Source organism: Apteryx mantelli, chromosome 29, assembly GCF_036417845.1.
Source record: "Apteryx mantelli isolate bAptMan1 chromosome 29, bAptMan1.hap1, whole genome shotgun sequence".
Lineage (NCBI taxonomy): Eukaryota > Metazoa > Chordata > Aves > Apterygiformes > Apterygidae > Apteryx > Apteryx mantelli.
This window is the reverse complement of record NC_090006.1, coordinates 1,390,416-1,412,732: the sequence shown is the minus strand read 5'-3', so window position 1 is coordinate 1,412,732 and position 22,317 is coordinate 1,390,416. Positions and strand designations below refer to the sequence as shown.

At 52.7% G+C, this 22,317-nt stretch overlaps 1 protein-coding gene across 1 annotated transcript; it reads left to right on the top strand.

The window, feature by feature from the left end:
• Positions 1-105: 105 nt before the first annotated feature.
• Positions 106-22,275, top strand: SNRNP200 (small nuclear ribonucleoprotein U5 subunit 200). Its single transcript, XM_067312520.1, has 45 exons — positions 106-203; positions 1,096-1,259; positions 2,108-2,279; positions 2,701-2,893; positions 3,153-3,208; positions 3,904-4,002; positions 4,331-4,483; positions 4,887-4,986; positions 5,162-5,298; positions 6,128-6,211; positions 6,468-6,641; positions 6,951-7,088; positions 7,275-7,430; positions 7,614-7,784; positions 8,083-8,276; positions 8,873-8,996; positions 9,441-9,590; positions 9,781-9,891; positions 10,743-10,874; positions 11,255-11,443; positions 12,045-12,242; positions 12,724-12,876; positions 13,004-13,084; positions 13,422-13,505; positions 13,968-14,074; positions 14,300-14,418; positions 14,690-14,844; positions 15,040-15,229; positions 15,480-15,653; positions 16,320-16,480; positions 16,779-17,006; positions 17,316-17,507; positions 17,600-17,778; positions 17,988-18,139; positions 18,469-18,577; positions 18,785-18,893; positions 19,311-19,500; positions 19,674-19,838; positions 20,096-20,217; positions 20,393-20,536; positions 20,650-20,826; positions 21,176-21,336; positions 21,433-21,514; positions 21,648-21,740; positions 21,854-22,275. Exons 1-45 carry the CDS (start codon positions 159-161, stop codon positions 21,995-21,997), a joined length of 6,411 nt encoding a protein of 2,136 aa, XP_067168621.1. The 5' UTR covers positions 106-158; the 3' UTR covers positions 21,998-22,275.
• Positions 22,276-22,317: the final 42 nt, after the last annotated feature.

The following is a 22,317-nucleotide window of genomic DNA, read 5'->3' as shown; positions in this document are numbered from 1 at the left end:
GGAGGGGTGGTCCCGAGGAGGGGTTGCGGCCCAACGACGGCCCCCACGTACAGCACTTCCGGGTCGCCTAGAGGGGACAGCAGACTGCTTCCGCTTGCCCCGGAAGTTCTGCTGCCTGCTCCGGTGCGCGGCGGCGCGGCGGCGAGCCCGGCGGCGCCATGGCGGATGTGACAGCGCGGAGCCTCCAGTACGAGTACAAGGCGGTGAGTGCGGCCCGGCCGCGCCTTGGGCCTCCGCGGCGGCGCCGGGAGGGCTCCGGACCCCCTATCCCCGGCTCGGCCCGGCCCCGGGCTTCCGCGCCGCCGGTGCTGCCGCCCCTCGGGGGGCGAAGGCCTGGGCTCCTCCGGCCGCTTCCCTCGGCAGCGCGGCACTTCCCGGGGGGGCTCGGAGCGGGTGAAGTCCCTTCTCGAGGGTGTTTTGGAGCCCGTCTCTGACATGGCAGGCGAGGGGCAGGGCGGAAGGTGGCGACTGGGAGCGGACGCGGCCCCCAGGAGGCCTCTTGGGCGCTTAACTGTGCCTGAATATGCCTGGGACCAGGAGCCGACAGTAGCCGGCTGGCAGTGCCGGCTCTCTGCTGGGCACCATAAAAAAACCAGCCAATTTAAGAACGCTTCTTTATCACACCGTTGTCACAAGAGTGGTCAGAAGATTGGGTTCTTAAAAAAACAGAAATGAGAGCAACATCCGCTTTGAAACAAAATTAAAAAGTGCTTCTCTCAGACTTTGAAGTTTTTTGCAGACTAAGTCCCCTGTTTCTGTTGCAGTTATTGGATGCTGTAATAGAACTGAGTAAACAATACATGAACTTTCCCGACTGCGCAAAGTTACAGGGTGACGTCACGTTGCTCAGTCCAAGTTTAAAATCTAAAAATGTGGCTTCTTCAAGTGTACATCATTTAGTTCAGCATTACTTTTCTGCACTGAGCAGAGGAAAGTTAGACATGCTGTATTAAAGGGATTTTTATGTACTTAATGGTTAATAGAGTCTCTGGAGCAGGCAGAAGAACCTTCTAAAATTGAGTGGGAGAAGGTTGCTGCACTGAAACTGCTCTTCACGTGCTTGATCAGCGCCTGTTCTTATTCTTTCTCTTCCAGAACTCCAACCTTGTCCTTCAAGCAGATCGCTCCCTCATCGACAGGACTCGGCGAGATGAGCCGACTGGGGAAGTGCTTTCCTTGGTTGGAAAGCTCGAGGGCACCCGAATGGGAGACAAGGCCCAGAGAACCAAACCGCAGATGCAGGAGGAAAGACGAGCAAAGTGAGTGATCGACTCCAGCTCTGAGCTTGCCATTCGAAGCCAAAGGGATGCAGAGCCCTCAATGAGAACCTCCTAGTTGTATATGGATTAAAAAAGCTCTAGGCAATTAATGTGCTACGTCCTGTCTTTGTTATGCAATCTCAACTTGTCTTATTTCTGTGAACGTGGTATATTTCAACACTATTACGGTTGTTTTGTAGTGAGAAATGTTTTGGTGGTATGAATGTTGGGCTGCAGACTGAAATCCGCCAATTTAGAAAACACAGAGAGAATATTTTCTTCACGTGGAGTTACTTGCTCCATGTCAAGAAACTAATTGGGAAGGGAAAAGCATTTGTCCCCTTTAGTCTTTGAGTGAAGCCCCATGAGAATACAGATATTGCTGCTACAGCCTTGAGGGACATAAAGCAAGAGGCCCAAAGTCGGTCAGAGTGGCACCCTGCTATGCTGAACCTCGCTGATACTGGTTCTCCGCGGTGGGAATGAGCTGGGTGCCACAGTGGCTTAGCCTCTCTAAGGGTTCCTTCTAAATCCATGGGTGCTTTAATAAGCAAATCTATTCCCATGTTTCTGGTGACAGTGGGGTAGATATTCAAGTCGTTCTTCAGCCACTAAAAAGAATATCAAACTTCAAATCAGTTGTTTTGCGTTTAAGCAAATTTAGTAGAACGAAACTGAACTGTGAAACTTTCTGAGGTTCAAGAGCTCACGCTGCATAAAGCTCTCTTGACGGTGTCTTGTGTAAAAGAGAAACGACTCCTCGATTCCCGCTCCTTTGGCGTGGACTTGGAGAAGCGGCTCTGCTTCCTGACTAACCCGGGTGCTGTCCTCCTTGCCCCTCTTTCTAGGAGAAGGAAGCGTGATGAGGACAGGCACGACATCAACAAGATGAAGGGTTATACCCTGCTGTCCGAGGGCATCGATGAGATGGTGGGAATCATCTACAAACCCAAAACCAAGGAGACCCGTGAGACCTACGAGGTGTTGCTAAGCTTCATTCAGGCAGCCCTTGGGGACCAGGTAAGGACGTGGACAGGTCAGCGAGGGTGACTCTGCTCCAGCAGAGGATTCACAGCGCGTGTGTAAATGTGTGAGAGAGAAATTCGGCCTTTGGGTGTTTTAGTCCCTCTTTGTAATCCCACGAGATGGTTTTGCTCCCTTAATTCTAGTTTTTGTGCTTGTAGATGTCACGTTAGCTGATGTGTGATGGCATATCTCTGTCGTGTGATGTGGCCTTTCGATGGCACGACCTCTGTTCCTCCCATGCCTCTGTGAGGGTGCAGTGCTTGAAAACAGACATTTCCTAAATCTAGTGAGCTATTTGTTCCAGGACTCGAGAACAGAAAGCTGAAAGGATTTGGTCCAGAAATAGGAGGGAGCGATACAGTACTGTTCGAATGACAATCCTCAGCGATACGTGGTCGCGTTCTTTGTTTTGCAGCCACGTGACATTCTCTGCGGAGCCGCTGATGAGGTCCTGGCAGTCTTGAAGAATGAGAAGCTGCGTGATAAGGAGAGGCGGAAGGAGATTGATTTGCTGCTGGGACAGACCGATGACACCCGCTACCACGTGCTGGTGAACCTGGGCAAGAAGATCACGGATTACGGTGGCGACAAGGAAATCCAAAACATGGGTACGGGCTGCGCTGTAGTGGGCTGCAGCTGTAGTAATGGGGCTGGCAGGAGGTAGTATTACAGTAACGGGTACCAAAACCAGCCTTACTCCAGGAATAGTATTTTCGTGCAGAGAAGCTAGAAAATTTTGGACGCTTCTCAAGCCCGAAACCTCGTTCTTTTCAAAATTTGGATGTACGGAGGTGGGATGTGTGGATATGCAAAGCTTGCATATGGTCTCCAGATTTTCGGGTTAATTAACTCCGCTCTGCCTTGCAGATGACAATATTGATGAGACGTATGGTGTGAACGTACAGTTCGAGTCTGATGAGGAGGTAAGAGATGAGACGCTGCAGGGTCTCTGCGCTGTCCCCTCGCTTCTTGAGCTGCTCGGCAGGGGCCATGTGTGTTCGGCTTTCCTCAGCCGTGTTGGGGAAGCAAGCATTGGCTCAGGCTAGGATATGTCTGCCAGGAAAGAGAGGCCAGATTATTTTAGATGCTGCTTCCTGGCTTTGGGAGGATTTATCTTGCTAATCCGCGGCTTATTGTGAGTGCGTGTTACAGAAAACAGATGGTGATATTTAAGATCTCTTGGGAGAACTTGAGGCATCAGGAGGAAGGGATGAATTCAAATGCGCAGTTTGGAAGTATTTTGTAGATCTGCTCTCTGGGATTGTTTTTGGAACAGGTTGAGAAAAGGATAAGAGAGACCAACAGGAGACTCTTGGAGTCCCTGTAAAACCTCTTTGTAGGACCCTAAGAACACAAATAATTTAATCATGTAGCACAAAGCCACCAGGCAAGAAGGCTTCTATGTAGCAACCTTAGTGTAAATATCTGCTCCCTGTAGGCTATAAATAACTCCAGATATGATAGTCCTTTGCTTCAGCAACAGCAATATGTTCGTGTTACAAGCGCAGGCTAGGCCATGTGTCCTCAGGAGTGAGATGCCAGCTTATTCATTTCTGTTGCGAAAAAGCTTCTCTCTGACATTTGCCAAAGCTGCTGATGGGAACGCCTGTTTCAACAGGAAGGCGATGAGGACATCTACGGTGAAGTGCGCGATGAGGCGTCCGATGATGACATGGAAGGAGATGAAGCTGTTGTCCGTTGCACCCTCTCGGCCAATGTGAGTTACCGAGGAAAACATGAAATGCACACTGGGGTCATCATCGATGCGTTTTGGAGGAGGATCAGGGATCCTTTTGGTCTGTGGATGGGGTTAAGCTCGTTTGGTGGTGGAAAGCAGGCTTGAAGGCTGTTGTCCGATGGAGGCTAAAGTTGACATAGGTGGCCTTTGGGTCTGGTCAGCTGAGCAGCTGTTTCTACTGGTTTTGCTCTCCTCTGTGTGCATGAAGATAGGCTCTAAATATTCATTTTGCAATGCGAAGGGCGTGTGCCTGCTTTTCTCATGGAGAAAGATGACTTTTGGGGGGATTTTTTTTTTTCTTTTTAAGCTTGTGGCATCGGGTGAACTGATGAGTTCAAAAAAGAAGGATCTGCATCCCCGAGACATTGATGCCTTTTGGCTCCAGCGGCAGCTGAGCCGCTTCTATGATGATGCCATAGTTTCCCAGAAGAAGGCGGATGAAGTGCTAGAGATCTTGAAGGTAAATGGGCAGCTGGATTGCAGCAGTCTCAGAATGCCTCTCTCTTTCTGGGAGGCACAAAGTTGCCCCAACAGTTCCTTATCTATTTAAGTTTTTTGTTGCTTTTTTTCCCCAAATTAAACCATTAAATGCAATTGTTAATATGCCATGTGTACCAACAGGATAGATGAGCACCAGAGCAGAGGTTACAGCTAGTTTTAGATCATGGGGAAATGTTTTTCCAAGGGGAAAAAGATTGTTCTTTGTCAGCATTTGCTGGGAGATCATCATAAGTCACGTCTGCTTCCCTGTTAATTTTGGTGCTGATGCTCGCATTCTTTTTTTATTTGGCTGCATGAAGCAGGGATTCTTGTTCTGCGGGGCACGGAGATAACTGATTGTTCCTCATGTCGTCTTTTCCCAGACTGCAAGCGACGACCGGGAATGTGAGAACCAGCTTGTCCTGCTCCTGGGTTTTAACACCTTTGACTTCATTAAAGTGCTGCGGCAGCACAGGATGATGAGTGAGTGGTGTTTCCTTTAACCCTGCCGCTTTGTTGTTTTCTTGCTCGCTGCTTTGACATGCCTCTAGCACGACCTCAGGCTTTTTACCTGCCATCCCTGGGTCCCTGTTATTTGCTCCCTTCTTTTGGTTCTAGCCTTATTCCCACCTGCCATCTCTTCGTTTTCTTTCGTCAGTCCTGTACTGCACTTTGCTGGCCAGCGCCCAAAGCGAAGCTGAAAAAGAAAGGATAATGGGGAAGATGGAAGCGGATCCTGAGCTGTCGAAGTTCTTGTATCAGCTGCACGAGACGGAGAAAGAAGATCTCATCCGGGTAAGGCTAGCGGGAACCTGACAAGATAAGCCGAGAAATCCTGGGTTCCTTGTTACTGTCTGAGCGGCCTTTGTTCGGTTTTGTGTTTTTTCTGTTTGCGTGAGAGGAGTCTGCTTGCTTAACTGGGATCTTGAGAACGTGGGAAGCGTTGCTTAGGTGACCGCAGAGACTCATCTGATAGGGCAGTCTATTTATTGTTTGTTATTTCTAAGTCACGCAGATGTTTGCTTTTCCAGGAAAATGTCAGTGTGCGCAAGCTTCAGATTTTTGCACTGGCGTTCGCTCTCTTGTAACAGCACTGTTTCGCCTCTGAACCTTCTTGATGTGAGGCTCACTGCAATAAAACTCTCAAGTCACCTTAGATCAGCTCTTAATTACCCAAGGTTTGAGTGTGACACTCTGGACCAGGCTACTGTTCATAGCAGTGCCCAGCAGGCATATTGGCTTTTGGAGAACAGCATTTCCATGACTGATTTTTTGTTTTGTTTTGTTCCGGTTTATTACTGCTTTCCTGTTTTGTTGCTAGGAAAAAACAAAAAAAAAAAGGTTACGTTGATGCAAGGGGCCGGTTTTGTGTGTCTGGGTTTGAGCAGTGCTGCTAGGGGTCCTGGTGGGGCACCGCGGGTTTGTGTGTCTTTATTCCCTGGTTCCTTTCGTGGCACCTGAGTGCCTGTGCTTGAAAGCAATCCTGGTGTGTGGCACTCGGTTGCGCAGGCTAGTGGGGTGCTAAGTTGCTGCACGGTAGGAGCTGGGAGGAGGAGGAGGAGGCTCAGCAGCTCTTCTGCAGGTGCCGCTTTGCAGAGGGTTGAACTGTTGTCTCTTCACTCAGGAGGAACGCTCTCGTCGGGAGCGTGTTCGTCAGTCCCGGATGGATACTGACTTGGAAACCATGGATCTGGACCAAGGGGGAGAGGTAAGACTCTCTAAAGCCATCGTTCTCAGTCCTTTTGACAAGCATCCTGAATAAGTGTTGAAAGAGTATTTGAAGTGGAATGGGCTGGAAGATGGTGGAGGGGAAGGTATTGAGGATAAGCCCCTGATCTGCCGAAGAGATGCTTGCCAGTTGGGTGCAATTGCTTTTCCTTAAGTCCCGGGATGAAAATGGGAGGGGAGGGTTGTTCTCATATCCCTGCATCTTCCTCGTCTGACTCTCCCTCTGCTGTTTCCAGGCACTGGCTCCTCGGCAGGTGCTGGACTTGGAGGATCTGGTGTTTGCTCAAGGTAGTCACTTCATGGCCAACAAGCGATGCCAGCTACCCGACGGCTCCTTCCGCAGGCAGCGCAAGGGCTACGAGGAAGTGCACGTGCCCGCCCTGAAGCCAAAGCCCTTTGGCTCTGAAGAGGTAGGTGTCCTGCTTGGTCGCTGCTTATTTGGTGCTAGGTGTGTTGAGTTCCTGCTGATCTCGTGGCAGATTTGCTGGAATTACAGCTGTGACTTGTACACATTGGAGTGCATGGACCAGCTAATGGGCCTTGTTCGATCTCTTCCTGACCTGCTCCGTGATCACTGGCCACAGGGCTGCTTCTCTCCTGTCCATCTGGAGATAACGTGACCCTGCTACTTCCCAGGGCGTCTTTGAGGTCTCACATGTGCCCTGCAGGCTTCAAGGTACTGAAACAAGGGCTTTCATCTCAATGTTTTCCCTTCTAAGCAACTGGTTTCTGTGGAGAAGTTGCCCAAATATGCCCAGGCTGGATTCGAAGGGTTTAAGACGCTGAACCGTATTCAGAGCAAACTCTACCGTGCTGCGCTGGAGTCGGATGAGAACTTGCTGCTCTGCGCTCCCACGGTAAGGATCCTGGTGCTTGGGTGCCCGCTCGCAGCCCCTGTTATGGGGAGTGGGAAGGGCGCTACTTATCCTGCGGCTGTCAGAGGAGCTTAATCTGTTTAGGCAGGAAAGAGTGGGCATTGTGGGTATATATTTACCCGCAATGAGGATGTGGATTTGATGGAGCTGATTCTGCTTACGTTCTAGGGTGCTGGGAAAACAAACGTGGCGCTCATGTGCATGTTGCGAGAAATAGGGAAACATATTAACATCGATGGAACCATCAATGTGGACGAATTCAAGATTATCTACATCGCGCCCATGAGGTCCCTGGTGCAGGAGATGGTGGGCAGCTTCGGGAAGGTAATGAGGGGCTTGGTCCTTCCCCTGCTTAAATTGTAGATGAGCTTTACTGCAGTGATTTCCGTGTATTACGCTCAGTATGGATGAGTGGACGAGTATGAAACTGTCCGTGAGCGTCTTGGGGCTGCTGCTGCTCTAACGCTGCTCCTGGGGAATGTGTGTCACCTGTGGACTTCCTCCTAGCGCCTGGCAACTTATGGCATCAACGTGGCGGAGCTGACGGGGGATCACCAGCTGTGCAAGGAGGAAATCAGCGCTACCCAGATCATCGTCTGCACCCCAGAGAAGTGGGACATCATCACGCGCAAGGGAGGAGAGCGCACCTACACCCAGCTGGTGCGGCTCATCATCCTGGTGAGCGATGCCAGCGTCTGCAAAGCCCTGGCGTGGTGGAGGGGGCACAGCGGGGGTGTCGTGCTGTGTCTCCTGGCATTGCGGTTCCTGAACGTGCGTCAGCTATTAAAGATGTGTTGGTATCTTTGGTGCTCGAGTGTCCCACGGCTGCTGACAGACTCGGTCTGTGGGCTGTGGGATGAGTGTGCTTCAGCCCATGCAAACAGGCTATGCAGGACTGCTAGGAAAGAAGAACAAAACAGATGAATAGAGCCAGTCTGGAGCTGGAGTAACTTTGTCCCTGTTTTCTTCCTTTTAGGATGAAATACACCTTCTCCATGATGACCGAGGACCTGTCCTGGAGTCTTTGGTAGCCAGAGCCATCCGCAACATTGAGATGACCCAGGAGGATGTGAGGCTTGTTGGCTTGAGCGCCACCCTTCCAAACTACGAGGACGTGGCTACGTTCCTCAGAGTAGACCCTGCCAAAGGCTTGTTCTATTTTGATAACAGGTATCTGAAAAAGCTGGGAAAGGTCTTTCTCTATCAGATTGTGGGTAGCTGTGTCTGTGTCTAATGATACTGGAGTCTCACTGGGCCTCTACCCAGGCTTAGCCATGCATTTATTTGCTCTAGGATTTGCTAGGAAATGTATGTTAAGGGCTAGAGAAGTGAAATATATCCTTAAAATGTGCACCAGGGGTCCTGTGTTGTCATATTTGCAAGATTATGCTTTAGAGAAGGTAGAAAAACTTTTCTGTGCCAGTGTGCTGCAGAAGGCATTTGGAGAAAACCTAAAACAGGATTGTGGTAGCTCCTGAAACACCGTTTGGCTTCCTGAGTTTGTGCATAGCAAATGAGTTCCAGAAGACAGGAATACCTTTTACTGTCTCTTACTGTGTAATTTAATTAGGCACGACTGGAACCATCAGATCTCTGAATAAATTGAGGCCCAGGGGAAGTGTATGGAACTTGTTACCCCAAAATACTGGATGTATTTAGAGGAAGCAGATGGCAGAAGAACTGTCTCTTGACAATACCTTTGTATTAAGGTTTCTTCTTTCTTTTGTTCATTTATGGACTTGGTTTGTTTTTTTGTTTTCTTACAGCTTCCGACCGGTGCCCCTAGAGCAGACCTATGTGGGTATTACAGAGAAGAAAGCTATCAAACGCTTCCAGATAATGAACGAGATTGTTTATGAGAAGATTATGGAGCATGCTGGAAAGAACCAGGTTTGGTCCTTTGTTTTACCGTTCCTGATACGGTTAACCCTGATTCTTGCCTGTTGCTGGTGCAAATGCAGCTCGAAGGAGTTTCTGTAGCTGCAGAAATGCTGCTGTGGAGAAGAGGGTAGGTTTGGGTGGTCAGTGGCAACTGAGGCAGAAGGGAACATAAGCTTCTGTTTCTCTCCTTATGCCAGTTCTCTGCTGAAAGAATGACCTGTCCTTTTCTAGGATGAGAGAGTTCTTGTGATGCTGCTCTGCTAGATCAGGAGCTGTGTTAGCTCTGTTCTGGCTGCATCAGCACAGTTTGCAGAGCATCTGGACTAATTCTAGAGCTTCTTGTTAAAGCCTTCCTCATCCTGAGCATGAGGAGCAGTTTGGGTCAAGGATCTCTGCCAACTGCAGCTGTAGTGATTTCTCTCTTAGCAATGGTACCATGTGCTTGTTTGACAGGTCCTGGTGTTCGTTCACTCCAGGAAGGAGACTGGAAAGACTGCCCGGGCCATCAGGGACATGTGTCTTGAAAAAGACACCTTGGGTCTGTTCTTGCGAGAGGGCTCGGCCTCCACCGAGGTTCTGAGGACCGAAGCTGAGCAGTGCAAGGTAACTGCCCGGCCGCGGGCTGTTCTGACACAGAGCAATAGCAGCAGCGCAGGTGCGGAGATGCTGCCAGTAATGCGGCACAGATTTGCGGCCTTCCTCTAGCATCTGCGCTACCTTCTCTTGCTGCTTTTCTTCCTGGCGTTACTCAAATCAGGTAGAAAACCTAAAGCTGGTTGTGTTTTTGCTGCAGAACCTGGAGCTGAAGGATCTTCTGCCCTACGGCTTCGCCATTCACCACGCTGGGATGACACGAGTGGACCGGACCCTGGTGGAGGATCTGTTTGCTGACAAGCACATTCAGGTGAGCCTCACTCCCCAGGAGAGGAGTTGCTGCTTCCTCCAGGGCATGTTTGTTCCAGGTAGGTGTTGCACAAGAAATGCTTGAGCCATGTTTTGAAATAGCCCTTTGTGCAAAATGAAGAGGATCAAGCAGAGCTAGCCTCCATCCTGCTCTGCTAAAGCTGGTGCCTGATGAAGGGAGCCTTGAGTTTCACGTAAAGAATAAGAACTAAAAGCACACGACCATGAGCGGAGAAGGCAAAAACTTCTCCCCTAGGTTTAGATGGGTATTTAAAGCTAGAGGTGTGTCCCAGAGCTGTCTTCTGTAGTTACTACTTTGGCAAAACCCCATCCAAGCGAGTTTGCTGGCTGTAACAAAAGTTTCATTGTGGAAAGCCGGCATTGAGCTTTATATGATTCCCGTAGGGATCTAACAGCTTGGTCAGAAACTGGCTCTTTTAAGGAATAAAAATGTTTTGTTCAGCATGGGGTGAAGCTTGTAATGTGAAGAGCTTCACAAATTGGGCGAACTGTGAGCAGCGTAAACTGAACACCAGGAAAGCTGGTCTGGGGAGGTGAAAGGTTCTGGTGGGAAATATATGCTGGGGTTCTCCTCTATATTGAGTTTTTCAGTGTGGCTGCATTATAAATGGAAAGCAAAGGATTATCCTGCAATCACACAGTGAGCTGGCAAATTTGGACAAAGGCCTTGAGTCTTGCTGTTTATCCGATCTCCCTCCACTGAGCTGTTCAGAAATTACGGTTCTCAGTTCATTGTCCCTGCTGTGCATGTTTCTAATGCCAGAACCACCTTTTCCCCCTAGGAAGGAGCTTCTACCCAGCTTTTGCTGACCATTGTTTCTGCTCCTACAGGTTCTGGTCTCCACCGCGACGCTGGCCTGGGGTGTGAACCTCCCTGCTCACACGGTCATCATCAAGGGGACGCAGGTGTACAGCCCCGAGAAGGGGCGCTGGACCGAGCTGGGTGCTCTGGACATCCTGCAGGTGAAGTTCTGGTACCGAACTGACCAGTGTGACCTGGGACAGGTTCTTTCTTCTTTCCCGCTGGTGCACGTTTGTGGTCTGCTGTTGTATTTTTTTGGTGCAATGGCTCCTTGTTCTCTACTGTCAGACAGTCTCAGCCGTTCTGAGAGCTGCTCTGCTGTGAGGGCACGGGAGAAGCAGATCCGGAAGAGAAAAGACAAATGATCTGTCTCCCAGTATCTTGCCCAGACACATCTGGGATATGTATACGTGTCTCCTGCCAGCTGGAAGTAAAAGCAGACTGAGCAGTCTGGCAGTAAAGTCCCAGGACACAGCTGCAAGGAGAAATGGCCAAGCTAAAAGCTCTTATCTCTTGCTGACCTCACCTTCTCTTCTCTTAGATGCTGGGGCGTGCCGGGAGGCCTCAGTATGATACTAAAGGTGAGGGGATCCTCATCACGTCCCACGGAGAGCTGCAGTATTACCTGTCCCTGCTCAACCAGCAGCTCCCCATAGAAAGTCAGATGGTATCAAAGCTCCCAGACATGCTGAATGCAGAGACTGTGCTAGGGAACGTCCAGAACGCAAAGGTGAGTGGGAATCTTCGCCCTCTCTATGCACGTGCGCCCCTTGTCGTGCTTTGTTTAGGCTCAGCAGTGGAATTAGTCGCACGACCTTTCCTCGAGGCAATCCTGCGCAGCGGTGAGGTCACTCACAGTGGGAAATGGTCGCTGCAGAGGAGCCAAGAAACCTGCAGCCTGTTTGCTCTCTTCGGTGCCAGGAGAGCAAATGTAATTTTTAAGAGGTCTGGAAGAGCAGCCACGAGAACTGCAGACCTGTAAGGCCGACTCGTGTGCCAGGCAAATGGGTAGATGCCTCTGTAATTCAGAGTAGACACAGAGTTCTCCACATGGGTAAAGACACTGGGGAAGAGTCTGTGTGTGGGGAGTGGGTTTTTTTGTTTTTTAATTCTACAGTATTCTTCCTATATCGGGGAGGAGTGTGTGTACAGCGCTGCTGGGCTCCAAAACTCTGTGGTTTAACATTGACCCAGCAGGATTCAGCTGGTTCAGCCTGCTGTGTCCTACGCTAGTGTTGGGAGTACCAGTCTCTGAACCAGCGTGTCACCCGTGCTTGCTGGGAGAGGTTTTTGCAGGCTCTGGCCCTGATGGCGCCCTGATGTTTCCTCAGGATGCAGTGAACTGGCTCGGCTATACGTACTTGTACATCCGAATGCTGCGCTCCCCCACCCTCTACGGGATATCCCACGATGATTTGAAGGGGGATCCGCTGCTGGACCAGCGCCGCCTGGATCTGGTTCACACCGCAGCCCTGATGTTGGACAAGAACAACCTGGTGAAATACGACAAGAAGACGGGGAACTTCCAGGTAAGACAAGACCTTGGAAAGGTGCTGTGACTAAGCAAAGATGAACAGGAGCATCCTTTGGCTGAGGGAAGAGATGCAAGAGATGTCCTACTGATTAAATACAGATGTCATCACGGCACAGCCCCAGGGGATGCTGCATCGTTCGGAGCTGTTGTGTGTGTCTGATTCCAGGGATCCTTGTAGCTGACCGCTCCATCTGTCACTGTTGTGTGTTTGCCACCGCCTCCTAGGCAACCTCACATTACTGCTGCATTTTCATTGCTTCAGAGGCAGTGAGATGAGAAGGCAAGGGTGCAAAACGTGGGATTGTGTGCCAAAGCAGCTTTCCTGGGTGATTGGTAGCCTGAGAGTGTATGCTCAACTTGTCTGGAAATGTCTCCCCTCCTGCAGGGTAGTTTCTGTTCAGTATTTTCCATCGATGCCAGGAACAGTCAGATAACTGCTTTCTGCTTCTTCACTCTGGCTGTTGTCCTTGCTGCAGGTGACAGAGCTGGGCCGCATCGCCAGCCATTACTACATCACCAACGAGACGATGCAAACTTACAATCAGCTCCTTAAACCTACCCTGAGTGAAATTGAGCTGTTCCGGGTCTTTTCGCTGTCCTCGGAGTTCAGGAACATCACCGTGAGGGAGGTACGGAGCCAGACCCCCATCCTGAGCGAGACAGCCGTGAGACCATCTGTCCTGATGCTGCAGGGGATGCTGCAGAGCTTTTCCTGTGTGGGATCGTTCTCATCTCTCCTCCCTTGGTTTCCTGCAGGAGGAGAAGCTTGAGCTTCAGAAGTTGCTGGAGCGAGTTCCGATCCCGGTGAAGGAGAGCATAGAGGAGCCCAGTGCCAAGGTGAGCCCTGCCTGCTCTCATGAGGGGACTCCTCTGCCTGTCTTGGGAGGGAAGGGTGATCCTTGTGACAGAACTGTCACACCAAATGCCGTGTCAGTCTGCTGATCTGGGAGAGCTTTGTGTTTCCCTCCCTCTGTGCGACATCCTGGACTGTAAGAGATGCTCAGAGTAGTGGACAGCGCTTGTCTTAGGTTGAGCATGTGAAGAACAGTCAGTCCTTGTTGATCACTTCTGTCCCTCTGTCCTGCCGCGCATCAAAGCCCACCTGGCTCAGGTCCTAGTGTGGAGGGGACCCAGCTGGCCCTGAGAAAACGGTCCCTCTCTTCTGTTTCCACAGATCAACGTGCTCCTCCAGGCCTTCATCTCCCAGCTGAAGTTGGAAGGATTTGCTCTGATGGCAGACATGGTGTATGTTACCCAGGTGAGTGAGGAAATATGGCTGGGGCTTCCATCTCCCCTTGGGTGTGTGCAGTCCATCCACCTCTTGGTCTTTCTGCTGGTGAAAGGGACTCGTATTTGTACTTCGGGGCTTCAGTTTGTGTTCATAAATGGCTTTGATAATAACTAGAGCTGTGAGTGTGTGAGGAGGTCTAACACCGTCTATGTGTGAATATTAGGTCTTTATTGGAGTCTTTTATTTATAATCAAAATCCTGAGTTAATTTGGCTCTAGGGAACTACAGGGTAGCCTTGTCCTTCTGCCGCAAATCCCAAGTTCCTGAGGCTGGAAATCAAATAATTGCTCCACTTGTGGGCATCTGGGATGAAGGACCCAAACTCAAACCTCTTGTCCTGTGCCTGGGCAGTAAAATGGATAGGAAGGAGGAAGAGTTAAACGTAACGATTCCAGCCAAGCTCTGAGAGCTGCTTTCTGTTCGCCCTAGTCTGCTGGACGGCTGATGCGTGCCATCTTCGAGATCGTCCTGAACCGTGGCTGGGCCCAGCTCACTGACAAAACCCTTAACCTCTGCAAGATGATTGACAAACGGATGTAAGTGAGGTCTCTGAGGCCTTTTCTGATCACAGGCTGGATGTTCCTCACATAGCAGGGCTTGTGGCCAGATTCTTGGCTGGGTCTCCAGTGTTCGCAAAGATCAGTACTTGTGCCAGTCGGTGTGTCTGGCTGAGGGCTGGTCTTCAGCAGCGTGATGAACGTGATGCTCTGAAGGCTGCATCTCTGTTTCTTTGCTTGTCTCACCTTGTGGTGTCCTCCCAGGTGGCAGTCCATGTGCCCTTTGCGCCAGTTCAAGAAACTGCCTGAGGAAGTAGTGAAAAAAATCGAGAAGAAGAACTTCCCGTTTGAACGGCTCTATGACTTGAACCATAATGAAATAGGTACTGAGATGCACGGCAAATGCGGTAGGGGGAGGTTTCTCCCTCTTCTTTCTTCTCTGCTGTGTTTTGACCCAGAGACTGGGGTGCTTGTTCCCATATGTCTCAAGTGGCAAAATTGGTGAGAATCTGAGGAAAGCAGTGGCTTTGCCCTGGGACCTCACTCTACCTTTCTGGCAGCACTTGGATCACAGATATTGAATGATGTTCAGTTCAGGAGCCATTGGTCACCCTGGGTTCTGTCTGTCCTGACGGCAGTGCCTTTCTCTTGCAGGGGAGCTGATCCGAATGCCTAAGATGGGCAAGACGATCCACAAATACGTCCATCTGTTTCCCAAGTTGGAACTCTCTGTCCACTTGCAGCCCATTACCCGCTCCACCTTGAAGGTAGAGCTCACCATCGCCCCCGACTTCCAGTGGGATGAGAAGGTGAGCTTTGCCTAGGAGATGAGCCACCCTTATTGAAGGAGGGCAGCTAAACATTGTGGGGCTAAATACCATACTCTGAGGTAGGAGGGCACTTCTGGGGCAGGATTGCTGTGGGAGAGCTGGTGTTCAGCTCTCGGAGGTCTGGAAGGGGAAGATGTGGACTCTGGTATGAAGGTAAGAGCTCTCCTTGCTCAGGTGCACGGTTCATCTGAAGCCTTCTGGATCCTGGTGGAGGATGTGGACAGCGAAGTGATCCTGCACCACGAGTACTTCCTGCTGAAAGCCAAGTACGCGCAGGACGAGCACCTTGTCACCTTCTTCGTGCCCGTCTTTGAGCCGCTGCCCCCGCAGTACTTCATCCGGGTGGTCTCCGACCGCTGGCTCTGTAAGTCTCCCTTCTGCCAGCCGGGCTGGGAGCCCCAGAGGCCAGGCCAGCCCCTGCACTGTACGGCCGTGGTTCTCACTGCGGTCTGAGAGGGTAGTTTAGGTCCTCTCCTAGTGCTGTGCTGGGGAAAGGCTTTTGAGATCTGAGTGACATGAGGCTGGGAATCCTACTGGGGAGGGGGAGCTCTCCGAGATTAAAATGTTGGAGTGCTCTCCAAGACGAAAACATTTCAAGTGTCTCTCTCTGACAGCCTGTGAGACCCAGCTGCCTGTTTCTTTCCGCCACCTGATCCTCCCTGAGAAGTACCCTCCTCCAACCGAGCTGCTGGATCTGCAGCCGCTGCCTGTGTCCGCTCTGCGAAACAGTGCCTTCGAGAGCCTCTACCAGGACAAGTTCCCCTTCTTCAACCCTATCCAGACTCAGGGTGGGTATCAGTTCTGCTCCCTTCCTCTGAACTTGTTCTCAGTGAGCTCTGTTCGCTCATGTAATATGAGGAACTTCTGTAGCAAATAGTGAGCTCTGTTCGCTCATGTAATATGAGGAACTTCTGTAGCAAATAGTGTATCCCCTCTGTCTCCCTTAGCCTTAGAGATTTGATGTCTTGAAATCCTTCTCTGTGGGCCAGGATATCTTTGACATGTTCCTAGAACACGTCTTCCACATGTCCCGCGGTTTGAGCCCAGCAGCAGCCTGTCCAGGGCTGGCTGGCAAAGGCAAGATGTATTCCTGGAAGCTGTGTCCGTGCTACCACCGGTGGCTCAGGTTTGCAGAGCCGGGTGGCCCTGAACATCTCCATCAATGCTGCTTGTAGGGACAGAATGGGGAGCAAAGCAAAGCCGCTGTGTCCAAGTTTCTCTGCCTGGGTGTAGGCAGAACAGGGCTTTTACACTTGAGGTGTGAGCTACTGTGACGGACTAGATCCCATTTTGTTTAGAGGATCCTGGGCAAAAACTCTTTTAAGCAGCCTTTTCTGTAGCTCCTTGTGTGGACTGGGCCGAGGCTGCATTCCTGCCAGTTTCTTGAGCTTCAACAGAAGTCCTTTGGAGTTAATGCGAAGCTGCTCACTTCCATGTCCTTCCTCTGTCCCCAGTGTTTAACACGGTTTATAACAGCGATGACAATGTGTTTGTGGGTGCCCCCACGGGAAGCGGAAAAACCATTTGTGCGGAATTTGCCATCCTGAGGATGTTGCTCCAGAACTCGGAAGGACGCTGCGTATACATCACCCCCATGGAGGCCCTGGCGGAACAGGTAAGCCCTCCGTGCTGGAGAGAACTAGAGCCCTACCCTGGCTTATGTTTACTTCCCAGCCTCCCATTTCTCTTTCCTCATCCCTCTGTGCTGTCACATCCCTCAGGATGATTCCTGAGATTCCTAATTAATTATGAGCTACTGGTGTCTGTGGGGGAGTAGAGAGACACCACCCACTGCCTCTTAAGCTGTCTCCCTGCTGATCCTGGTGTGTATGTGTGCGCGTGTGTATCTCCAGGGATTTGGTAGGGCGTGTTGTGATTCGGGATTGACAACAGCAACCCTTGCGTTTTGGCAGGTCTTCTTGGACTGGTACGAGAAGTTCCAGGAGCGCCTCAATAAGAAGGTGGTCTTGCTGACGGGGGAGACCAGCACTGACCTGAAGTTACTGGGCAAAGGGAACATCATCATCAGCACCCCTGAGAAATGGGACATCCTGTCGCGGCGCTGGAAGCAGCGCAAGAACGTCCAGAACGTCAACCTCTTCATTGTGGATGAAGTGCACCTCATCGGGGGCGAGAACGGGGTGCGTTTGGGAGGGGAAGAGGGGGCGATTCGGTTGAGTGACGCTTATGGTTGTGTTGGTCCTGGGGCTGGCAGTAGAGCTGCTGTGGGGTGGATGGTTGTTTGTTCCTAACCTCTGGAATGAGGACAGCTTTTCCTGCTGGGAGTTTGCCCAAGCCCCAGGATGGATTTGGGATAGGAGGACTGAACCCACGGGGAAGCTGAGGGGTGAGGAGCCCAGGGGTGAGGGCGCTTGGGCTGTGGTGAGAGGTGGCCGAGTTGCAGAGGGGTCCTGCATTTCCTCCTACAACCTGCCCTGTCCCATCTGCAGCCGGTGCTGGAGGTCATCTGCTCCCGGATGCGCTACATCTCCTCCCAGATCGAGCGGCCCATCCGCATCGTGGCCCTGAGCTCATCCCTGTCCAATGCCAAGGACGTGGCGCACTGGCTGGGCTGCAGCGCCACCTCCACCTTCAACTTCCACCCCAACGTCCGCCCCGTGCCCCTGGAGCTGCACATTCAGGTAGAGCTTTGGTGACCTCCCTTCATTTCTCCTTTCCCTCCCCTTCTGCCGGGTCTCCAGACGGCATCGCTGCCTGCTGCTCTCCTCTGCAGGGCTTCAACATCAGCCACACGCAGACGCGCTTGCTCTCCATGGCCAAACCTGTCTACCATGCCATCATGAAGCACTCTCCCAAAAAGCCAGTCATTGTCTTCGTTCCATCCCGCAAGCAGACACGGCTCACAGCCATCAACATCCTCACCACGTGCGCTTCGGACGTCCAGAGGCAAAGGTAGCAGTGCTGTGTCTGGGTGGGATTCCTCACCGGTCCGTTGCCCCTCCTCTGACTCTTTTGGCAGCTTTATTGGGCTGAGGGACAACTGGGGATGGAAAATGCCCGTGACTCGGTCTCATTAGATGTCACTTGGGTGTTTGCCATGTCCAGAGAGGGACAAGCTCGCTGGGCCTGGTGGTGATCTCTTTTCTCCCCTTCTCCGGCAGGTTCTTGCACTGTGCAGAGAAGGATCTCATACCATATCTGGACAAGCTGAACGACAGTACTCTGAAGGAGACACTTGTGAACGGGGTGGGCTACCTCCACGAGGGGCTGACGGCCATGGAACGGCGAGTGGTGGAGCAGCTTTTCAGCTCCGGTGAGGGCACCGGTTGGGGGCAGGCCAGTTGTTGGACCTGTAAAACTTTTTTCTCCAGAGCTTGGCAATGCCCTCAGCCTTTGGACTGGAGATAACAGCTTGCCCAAGTCTCACATTACTTCTCCACCTCATTGGTCCAAAAAGGCTGCGGTTTTAAGTTTCGCTGTCTCTCCTGGGGCCTCCCTGTATGCTGAGGCCTGTCTTCCCAGGCGCAGAACCTCCAGATCTTTTTCCCCTGAATTTCTGCGCCTGTTTTCCCTTGGGGTGCAAGTGTTGACGCCAGAAAGGTGCTCTGCCTGCTGGCTGACCGCTCTCCGCTTGCCTTTCAGGAGCAGTTCAGGTGATGGTTGCCTCCCGCAGCCTCTGCTGGGGTATGAACATTGCTGCTCACCTCGTGATCATCATGGACACGCAGTACTACAACGGCAAGATCCACGCGTGAGTATGGCAGGCAAGACCGGACGTAGTCTGCTTTGATATCCACCCTGCTAGTTCAGACCTGTAGTGGGCACAAGGGAACGAGACCCAAATCCCAAAGGGCTTCATCCCTGCCCAGGCAGAGGTGAGGCCCTGGGCAGCACAGTGGTGGTAGCTTTCCATGAAGCGGCCGCCCTTCGTTAAAGCGACGCTCTCTCCATGTCTCAGGTATGTGGATTACCCCATCTACGACGTTCTGCAGATGGTGGGCCACGCTAATCGCCCGCTGCAGGACGATGAGGGCCGTTGTGTCATCATGTGCCAGGGATCCAAGAAGGTGAGTGAGGAGCTGGGCGTTGTGGCTGGCCTGTGAATATCTGTCTCCTAATTGGGGTGTGGATTTCTTCTCCCAGCTTTGAACAGGCCGGGGCAACCCTCGCTGAGAGCCCTGCTATTGGGATCAGGAGAGCTTTTACAGCGTCCCTGATCCCTGGCTAGCAGCTACGAAGAGCGGTGCATGTGTCCCAGTTACAAAGCTATTTTTGCCCGGCAGCATTTTGTAGTCCGGACGTGCGACAGGCTGAGGGACCTGCTGAACAGTGTGTGTGTTCGAAACCACAGCATGCACCCGCTCCCAAGAGTGGGACAGAGCCAACACTTCTAACTTAGCATTGTGGTCACTTCTTCCTCGTTGTTCCTGGTGCCTGCAGCTGGTTTATTTGGTCCCCTCGCCTCTGCTCTTGCCCTGCTGTAGGATTTCTTCAAGAAATTCCTCTACGAGCCCCTGCCGGTGGAGTCGCACTTGGACCACTGCATGCACGATCACTTCAACGCTGAGATTGTCACCAAGACCATTGAGAACAAGCAGGATGCAGTGGACTACCTCACGTGGACATTCCTGTATCGCAGGATGACCCAGAATCCAAACTACTACAACCTGCAAGGTGAGCAGGGGGGTCTGCACGGAGCTGAATGATCCAGGGTGGGTGTATGTGGGGGGGGGCGGGGGGGGAATGGGGACCCCTGCCTGTACCCTGCGGGCTCTGCTTCCCCGAGAGCAGCTTTTCCCCATCCTGGGAAGTTTCTGAGCCCCTCTGCAATGCTGCTGCCCCTGCAGGTGTGTCCCACAGGCATCTCTCGGACCATCTGTCTGAGCTGGTGGAGCAGACCCTCAGCGACCTGGAGCAGTCCAAGTGCATCAGCATCGAGGACGAGATGGATGTGGCTCCTCTGAATCTGGGGATGATCGCAGCTTATTACTACATCAACTACACCACCATCGGTAAGGGCTCTGCGAAGGGCAGATAGCGCGCACGAGTGCTTGCTGGTGCTCCCGCTCTCGGGAGAGAGCCTGTCCCTTCCCATGCATTGCTCCCTGTGCCACAGGCATTGGAGAGAACATGCCATGTGTGTGGTTGAAGGCATAATGCTGTGTCGCTTAGCGTGAGCTTGTGTGTTGCCTGCCTAAAGGCATCTTGTATTTTGGGGTTTAATGCTGCCTGGTTGTCCCTGACTCCGCTCTCTCTCTGGCTTCCCCAGAACTCTTCAGCATGTCCCTCAACGCCAAGACCAAGGTGCGAGGGCTGATTGAAATCATCTCTAACGCTGCCGAGTACGAGAACATCCCCATCAGGCACCATGAGGACAACCTGCTGCGGCAGGTGAGGGGGGTGGCGTGTCCGTGCCGAGCCGGGTCACCAAAGTAACTGCGGCATCTGGGGCTGCAGGGGACAGAGGTGGCTTCACGCCCAAGCCCTGCAGGATCACCAGAGGGATGCTGCCTGCGTTCTCCGCTCTGCATGGCTAAAGCGCCAATGGGTTTATTTCTCTCCGTAGCTGGCCCAGAAAGTTCCCCACAAGCTGACCAACCCCAAATTCAATGATCCCCATGTCAAGACCAACCTGTTGCTTCAGGCTCACTTGTCACGCATGCAGCTGAGCGCCGAGCTGCAGTCGGACACCGAGGAAATCCTCAGCAAGGTACGGTGAGCGCGGGGGCGCGTCGAAACAAGCGGCTCCCGCCTGCCTGTAGCTGCCTGCGTTGCGGGTTGTTCTGTGCTGCCTCCTGACCTGTCCTGATCCCCCGTGCCCAGGCGATCCGGTTGATCCAGGCGTGCGTGGACGTGCTGTCCAGCAACGGCTGGCTCAGCCCCGCGCTGGCCGCGATGGAGCTGGCGCAGATGGTCACGCAGGCCATGTGGTCGAAGGACTCCTACCTCAAGCAGCTGCCTCACTTCACCTCCGAGCACATCAAGCGCTGCACGGACAAGGTAAACTCTGGGGAAAACACCGTGCCGGGGAAGCGGGGGACGGTCTGGCAGACCTTGGTTGGAGAAGAGCAGCTGTGAACCTCTCAACTGGCCAAAAAATAACTATTTTGTAGGGTCAAACAGCTTTGTGCAAGTGCTGGCAGTCTGTGGCCCTGCTGCTCAGGCTGGAAAGGGGGAAAGCCAGACTCACAGCAGTCCCTGCTGGAATCTGGCATTGGTTGTGACATTGGGTTCCCGTCACGGTGCCAAGCCTCGACCTGAGCAAGGCAGTCCTCCCCTCGCCTGCTGAGAAGCTCCGGGCAAGCGCAAGGCTGAAAGGCAGCTCTGCTTCTTCACGCGTTTGTTGTAGGGGGTTGAGAGCGTCTTCGACATCATGGAGATGGAGGACGAGGACCGAAACGCCCTGCTGCAGCTCTCGGACGCCCAGATCGCGGACGTAGCCCGCTTCTGTAACCGCTACCCCAACATCGAGCTCTCCTACGAGGTGGTGGAGAAGGAGAGCATCCGCAGGTGAGGCCCAGAGGGCCGGCGGTCGGCGCGGCCCTCTCGGTGCTGCCGTGCCGGCACGGGGATCACCCTAATCGCCTCTCGGTTCTCTCCACGCAGCGGGGGGCCTGTGGTGGTGCTGGTGCAGCTGGAGCGCGAAGAGGAGGTCACCGGCCCCGTCATTGCGCCCCTCTTCCCCCAGGTATGTGCCGGATCTCACGTGCGCCAGATGGCTTCTGCCAGTATCTCCCATGGGGGAGCTCAGTGGCCCTGGGGAGGCGGAAGGGGGCAGCTTCCTGCTCGAGACGGGGACTGATTTCTTATCTCACTGGCAGAAACGCGAGGAGGGCTGGTGGGTGGTGATCGGCGACTCCAAATCCAACAGCCTCATCTCCATCAAGCGGTTGACGCTGCAGCAGAAAGCCAAGGTGAGCGGGGTGCGGTGTTGGGGACGGACGCGGCTGCGGCGAGCCGGAGCGGGTGCCCGGGGCTCCTCGCCGGCAGTGCCGCGGCCCGATGCCAGCTCTTCCTCGCCACCTAGGTGAAGCTGGATTTCGTGGCCCCGGCCACGGGGACGCACAACTACACGCTGTACTTCATGAGCGACGCCTACATGGGCTGCGACCAGGAGTACAAGTTCAGCGTGGACGTGAAGGAGGCGGAGAGCGACAGCGACTCCGACTGAGGAGGGCTCGCGCCGGCCCCGCCGAGGACTCGCCTGCCGTTCAGCGAGCAAACCTGAGCCGTTGTAGCGCTTGCGTCGCGTCCGTTCGTGTGACTGGCGTGCGTCACTCGCTGTTTGTGCTGCCTGCCCTGTTCCTTAGAGCGTGGGACTCCCTCTTCTCCCGTGCTAGGTGTTGTTTTTTTTAAGATGTTGATGGTTTGTACAGTGTTTTTTAGACAGGAGCTGCACGCAGAAGCACGACGCAACTGCAGCAGCTGGAATAAATCTCGAGCCCCCTCTTGGCTTCTGCAGTGGTGGGTCTGTGGAGGGGGAAGGTGGGG